This window comes from Sinocyclocheilus rhinocerous, unplaced genomic scaffold (assembly GCF_001515625.1).
Source record: "Sinocyclocheilus rhinocerous isolate Xijiao unplaced genomic scaffold, SAMN03320098_v1.1 scaffold789, whole genome shotgun sequence".
NCBI classification, from domain to species: domain Eukaryota; kingdom Metazoa; phylum Chordata; class Actinopteri; order Cypriniformes; family Cyprinidae; genus Sinocyclocheilus; species Sinocyclocheilus rhinocerous.
This window is the reverse complement of record NW_015667306.1, coordinates 783654-790995: the sequence shown is the minus strand read 5'-3', so window position 1 is coordinate 790995 and position 7342 is coordinate 783654. Positions and strand designations below refer to the sequence as shown.

Below are 7342 nucleotides of genomic sequence, written 5' to 3'. Positions count from 1 at the left end.
CGGTGTCAGCCAATCAGAGCGAAGCACTGAAGTGAAGCGTGAACGTCCCTTATGAGGCCTGTGAGCGACTCACGTAAAATGGCGACGGCGGAACCGGTGAGTCAATAAACTTCTCAAAGATTATTATACACTTCCCTGCCCTTCAGCGCTACGCTACAAAAATACCTGCCCTTACCAATACATTTATACTTAGTTTAGGCGAAAATTACGTTTAAATGTCGTCCTCTGTAAACTTTTAAAACGTTTTTCGGCATGTTTGAATGGGTGGCTCAACAAGTTTGGCTGAAAGTTGACAAGGCTTGTTCCAGACGCGTAGGACACGTAATTACTTTTCCAGATGTCTGTTACATATTTAATCAGTTCTTTCACTAGGATTCAAACCCATGAACTTGGCTAAGCTAGTGGCATGCTTTACTGTTTTTACTGTTATTACTTCATTGTTCTATTTGTGGTAATCTCCAGTGGGATGTAATAAAAGAGGACAGAGTGTTGTGAATGATCAGTTGCCAAAAGCGTAGTGTTTGTAAAACATAACGTCTGTGTATTTCTTTTTCGTTCGTTTATTTTTGCTTGTTTACTGTTGCCTGCTGATTTTTAGAGGTACTGTACGAGATTCTCCAGATTACAGTGGACCTTGCTTTGTGCTTGGGTTGCAGGATGGTATTGAGCCTATGTGGGAGGATGAGAGGAATAAAAGAGGAGGCCGCTGGCTCCTCACTCTCAACAAGCAGCAGAGGAAGTATGACCTGGACCGCTTTTGGTTGGAAACTGTAAGAGTTCTGAGTTAGTCACTGAACGCCCCCTCAACATACACACAAGTAATTCCTGTACTTCTGCAGCGCTGACTCTCTAACATTCACCTGTGTCGTACCTACAGCTGCTGTGCCTCATCGGTGAGGCCTTTGACGACTACAGCGATGCTGTGTGTGGGGCTGTAGTCAATGTCCGAACAAAAGGGGATAAAATCGCCGTCTGGACAAGTGACTACGAGAACAGAGAGGCTGTAACGCACATAGGGTGAGACTTGTGCATTCATGCTACAAATAAACGATAACATACTCAGCCTGGCACAATGTGTGATTGTGTTTGTTTGGCAGGAGGGTGTACAAGGAACGATTAGGCATCCCTATGAATATGACCATTGGCTACCAGTCTCATGCTGACACGGCCACTAAGAGTGGCTCCACCACTAAGAACAAGTTTGTGGTCTGAATATCTTCAAGGGCCTGAATCGGTCTCTATATCTTCAAGGGCCTGAATCCTCTCTCTCTCTCTCTCTCTCTCTCTCTCTCTCTCGCTCTCTTTCTTTCTCTTTCTCTCTCTCTCCATCTCTCTCTCTCTCCATCTATCTATTCTGTCTCTTTCTCTGCCTCTTAAAACCAAAGCAACAAAAAAACAGACTGGACTAAACTGCCATGAAACCACCCTGCAAGTACACTTTTCCCAAAAGCCCTTCACAAGCACACTCCTGAATGTCAACTTGCACAACCAATGAGGTTTACAGCACAGACAAAATTTGAAAATAACAGTACCTCTGCTGCTTGTTACATTCACACACATTTTATAAGTATTACTTCTGTATCATGCTACACTACACATGTTCTTGCTTTAACCCACTAAACATTCACACATCACTACACAGTTTCCCCGAGAAAAAAACATGCGTATAATGAAGTCACATTCAGTGTTTACCCCTGGCAAGTCTTGTTCAGAGATTGTAAAGTATTTAATATAGTTTTTTTTGTTTTGTTTGTTTGTTTGATTATTGGAAGAAATTGTCAATTTATTTAATGGCAGAGGAAAGGAAATGTCTGTGTTCTTTTATCCAGCAGCTTTGCTGCTTCAGTGCCTAATGAACATAAACATTTTAATGTATTCAGATTAATCGTCAACATTTCATTGAGATGGTTTTTGGCCAGTTGGGTGAATGTAATCAAACTAATCTTCATAGAGCTGCCTTACATCTTTAAGCATTGACTTTATTAAATTTGGGGGTTTGAAATTCAAGATAAGTGTTTTTATATTGTGAATTTTTGATGCATCATAAGTTTACATTCCTTGTTAGAATAGTAAACTGTGGGATTTTTTTCAGTGCTGTAACAGATGAATTGTGCTTGTCTGGATGTCATTGGCTTGAGTTGGCTCTTCAATAAGATAGCAGCATTATCAAATGGGCCCTGAAAATAAAATAGATTTGTGTTGATTCAATTTATTTCACTGAAAAGGGGGAAAGGCATCTCGGTATTCATCACCATAGTGTTGCAGTGTTGTTAATGGGCAATTAATTATTCAGAACATCAGAACATAAAATCTGACCATGGTAGATCAAAGAGGTGGCCTAAATATCTTGACTGAGGAGATGAAGAAGAAAAAAAAGCATATTATTAATAAAGATAATGTATCTTAATGTATCAGGTAGAATCAGGAGTTTTCCCACAATTTTCTGCAATTTGTGACACTTGACGTACTCAACTTTCAAAAGTATTGTAGACCCTTAGCTATGCCATCTATTTCTACTACTTTACACGTTTTAAGAAATGTAAGATTCAGATTTGAAAACTCATTCAATAAGCGAGTCACCACTGAGTTTGTTTTTTAGAGACATAAAGCTCCTTGTTTGCAGTGTTTCTGGCTGGAGGTTTGCAGTACACTGTATTCCACACCCATCACTACTCAGTCTAGTGTCGGAGCAAAACTTGATTGTGCTCACACAGCCACATTATTTTCTGAATCCAATATCAGTGTCTATGTAACTGAATTCATAGAGCTCAGAATAAGTTAAAGGGATCATGCAGTAGACTTTGAACAGTGCTGTACTATTTTGCACCAGAATGTCACCTGATACTGGCTGCTAGAGCAAGGACGAAGGGTTACTGCAAGCACATAGAAAGAAAATGATGATTTATTAGAGAGGACTTTGTTCAGAATCAAACTGGTGTAGAGATTTTCTATTTATCTCAGGGACAGGTGATCAGTACAGGCCTTTTTGTAGTTCTGTGCTTTTTATTTAAATGTTTAAAAAAATGTTAAAAAAAACCCAGGCTGCATTTATTTGATGAAAAATACAGTAAAACGGGAAATATTAACATTTAAAGTAACTATTCTATATTAATATATTTTAATGCATTTTTTATATATTGGTTCCCAAGAAATGTTGAAAACAGTTGTGCAGCTTTATTTTTGTGGAAATCATTATATTTTTTTCAGGATTCATTGACAAATAAGTTGAAAAGTTCAAAAGAATAGCATTTATTTGAAATAGAAATCTTTAAATAACATTATAAATGTCTTTACTGTCAGTTTTGATCAATTTAATGCATCCTTGCTAAATAAAAGTATTGATTTAAAAAAAAAAAAATTTTTACTGACCCCAAAATTTTGAAAACCCCAATTTTACTATAACATTAGTCATTTTTAATGCCATTTTGTCTTGAGCATATAGACAATTTAAACATACTGCAAAAACATGATCTTTTCCATTGATGGTTCACTAATCTGTCTTAATCTAGATTTTTTTTTAGTCAAGATGTTGGAGCATGTTTACAATTGTAGTGCATTTTTAAGCAGTGTGTGGAATGTGTGCCTTTATGGTCTTCGCTTTTAATTTACTGATTTATTTGATAACACTATAAGGTCTCATTTGTAAGTAAGTAATGCAGTTAATGCATTATAGCTAACATGTAATACATACAACATGTATCTTTGTTAATGTAAGTTAATAAAAATACAGTTGCTCTTTGTTCATGCTGGTCAACAGTACATAATGTAATGATTTAAAAAATCTATTCATGTTGAAATTACTATTAAGATTAATAAGCAACCCAATCTCACTGAAAAACGTAATGAAGTAGTATGGCGTGAATCGTATGAAAACATACAATTAGAAAAAAACATTTAAGGTCCACCCCTAACCTAACCATCACTAAGGCAAAAACAGATTGTATGAAAATGTACAAATTAATATCAATTAGCCACCAATTTGCCAAAACATAAAATAGTTATAAATTGCAATGGGAGTGTGTTGTAGTAAATGCTGTAGAAATATTGTTAGTTCATGTTAGCAAATGAAACCTTATTTTAAAGTGTTCTCTTTTAATTTGATGGCATGTTCTGTTGTGTTTTTTTTAATGTTTCGTATCTTTACTGTGGCTTAATGGGTCTAATGCAGTTTCAACATACTTTGATCAATGGATGGACAGATGCTTTAATAGTTAAACAAACAATGAGGGACCTAGACAATCAAATTTGACAACTACAAATCTCATTTTGCCATAAAAGAGTATTCTGGCTTATTTAATGGCTGACGCAGAGTCACTAATAATGGCAAAAAGAGATGCATGCAGATGTCAATATCATTTTGATGTCCTCTGGTTTATGTGGTACTGGACATCAGGATAATGAGATGTCAGTCTGATGTGCTGTTTGAGCTTCCTCACTTCACACCTCTAGAATCTCTAATAAGAGACCCTTGAATCAGTCTTAGTGACCCTCACAAAACTAATGAGGGGCACGCCGTTTGTTCACCAATTACCAGTCTCAGGCAGATGGAGATACGCAGTGCTGAAATCTTAATTTAGATGTCTGTTTTGCATATAGTGTGAATACTTGTTATGTGTGCATAGATACGTAATCTTAGATGAAAGTGTGGTCTTTGAAAATGGAGGACTCATTGGAAGGAAAAGCTAATAACAGTCAGACCTCTGAACTGAGATGAGACTAAGATGGGCAGTGAGGGCTCAACCGCTCTAAAAAGGAAAAGAGCCACTAGGCATATCTTTGACATTATACCCCTAACCTCTGAATACCATAGTATAAATGGTTCTTCACTAGGCAGGATGCTCTTAGGCCAAGTCATGTCTTATTACTTTGCGTGTTTGTACTTGCCTCTAGCTACCAGAGAGCATGAAAGCATTGTTGTAGCAATCCTGGCATGTGGCATGGGGTTTTTGCCAAACATTTTCATTATTGCAACAGTGGATGGCAGTGAAATAAGTATGTGTGGAGAGATAATATACAGTATATTATCAACATAACAATCTGGCTTTCAGATTTTTACCAAGTGTGTTCTCAAATACTGTATATTATTATTTGATCAAAATTACAATAAAAACAGTACTACTTTTAAATATTATTACAATAAAAGAACAGTTTATATTTTAATATAAGTGGTGGCAAAGCTGAATTTTCAGAAGTCATTACATTTCAGTGTCACACGATCCTTCAGAAATCATTCTAATGTACTGATTTGCTGCTTAAGAAAAATTTCTTATTATTATCAGTGTTGAAAACAGTTGTGCTGCTTAATATGTTTGTAGAAACTGGTAGATTTTTCAGGAGACTTTGATGAATAGAAAGTTCAAGAAAGCATTTAGAAATCTGTCAATTTTGATCAATTTAATTTATCTTTGCTCGATAAAACAAATAATTTCTTTCATAAAAACAAAACAAACAAACCAAAATATGTACTGACTCCAAACTTTTGAACTGTGTGTGTGTGTGTGTGTGTGTGTGTGTGTGTGTGTATAATACACACACACACACACACACACACTATTGTTCAAAAGTTTGGAGTCAGCACATTTTTTGGTATATAAGGTTTAGATTACACAACGTTTAGATTTAGTGGAATCCTCATTTACATGCTTCAATAATTGTCACTTACACAATATGCACTTTTCTGTGCAGCATTTTCATCTGCCAATAACCTAAATGTGAAAGTAATATACTTGAAGAGCATTTGGGAGGAAAGATTGTCAGATACACATCTATGAATATTATGATTAATGTCCACAAGATGGAGACTCAACCTTCACTTTGTCTCTGCCAATTAGTCACCCCCTCACTGACTTGAAGATCTCAGGCCTGTATGTCTACAGCCTGAGATCACTGCCACGGAGTTCACATGACTTCTCTGTTTGTTTGAGGAATCATATGCTTCTGTTCGATATACTTGTCTGATAAAATTTAACACCACATTTGCTTGCAGTAAAATAAATGTTACGCATACATGTATTTTTTATTATTACTGCTCCGGGTGTGTGTTCACTGTGTGTGTGTTTGTTCACTACTCACTGCTGTGTGTGTGCACTTGGATGGGTGAAATGCAGAGCCCAAATTCTGAGTATTGGTCACTATACTTGGCCACACGTCACGTCTTTTCCTTTCCTTTTAACACAATACTCTCTGAAGTCAGTATGCCATGTTCAGGAATAAATGCGATCTCTATTTATAAATGCTACATAAATCACAGTCCATGTCTCACGGAAGGGTGATTCATGTACAGATTTGTATCTATTTGCCTTGTTCTTTAGGTTTATATTTGTACTGCCCAATAATTATTCCATTTTCTAAAATATCTCGCTCAATATCCAAGCACAGCATGACCCCTAAATGCTTTCCTGGCCGTTATTAGACTGCTGATAGATGAGTTTCTATTTCTTTTATGAGGCAAGGCGTGAGAAACCGAATTGTCCGCATCCCGGAAACGGCACTCTGTCACACACACTGTTAAGTGCGTTTCAGTGGATAGGATTGCTCGTGGCAGGAGTCCCTCGAGGGCTCGTTTTGATGTGCTCTGATGGTTTCCCATAGCAACCGGCTGGCCAGTGAACCGCTACATATGGAGTGTGAGTGAGAGTTGAGGAAATGTGTTCTGTTCACACTTAAACTCTGACACACGATGCTGCACGATTCTCACAGGTGCTTCTTTTTGCACGGCAGATGTGTGAAGAGACATTAATGAATGTATCTCACTCTGGGCTCCTTGTTTTCACATCAAAGTGAGCCATCGTGTCTCTGCATCTCGGTTTGTTGCTTTCAAACAAAGATGCCTGAAATGATCAAACATGCAAAGAAACATCAAAGCGTCACCTGCATAATTAAATTGGTTGTTTTTACTTTTGTTTACTTTAGAATGTTTCATTCTTTATTCATATTGAAGAAGTAAAACAATTGTCACTTTAAATGTTGTCAGTTCAGTGCATCAAGCCTTTTTATTGGTGAATTTAGTCATGTTTATTTGGGCACATGATAGGTGACATGTCATTTCTGTGCCACAAGCAGAACAACCAGAATTGTATACAATACGTACGTAAGATTGGAATGAGAAATTTTTCACTATTGGTTCAACCAGAAGACATTATGTATAGCTAAAAAAAAAAGCAATTTGACAGTTTTGGGAGTGAATGCACTTAATGTTAAATTTAAGTGTGAACAGACTACAGGAGTCACTCCTGAATTATCTGGCTGCCCTAGTGGAAAAATAAATACACTAAAATGTATTTGAAATACATTTATTTTTATGCTAATTATACTCCAAATACCTTTACATATTTATGTAAAA

At 36.6% G+C, this 7342-nt stretch overlaps 1 protein-coding gene across 1 annotated transcript; it reads left to right on the top strand.

Moving 5' to 3' along the window:
• Nucleotides 1–636: 636 nt before the first annotated feature.
• Nucleotides 637–1226, top strand: LOC107733698 (eukaryotic translation initiation factor 4E-1A-like). Its single transcript, XM_016545433.1, has 3 exons — nt 637–770; nt 878–1017; nt 1098–1226. Exons 1-3 carry the CDS (start codon nt 672–674, stop codon nt 1210–1212), a joined length of 354 nt encoding a protein of 117 aa, XP_016400919.1. The 5' UTR covers nt 637–671; the 3' UTR covers nt 1213–1226.
• Nucleotides 1227–7342: the final 6116 nt, after the last annotated feature.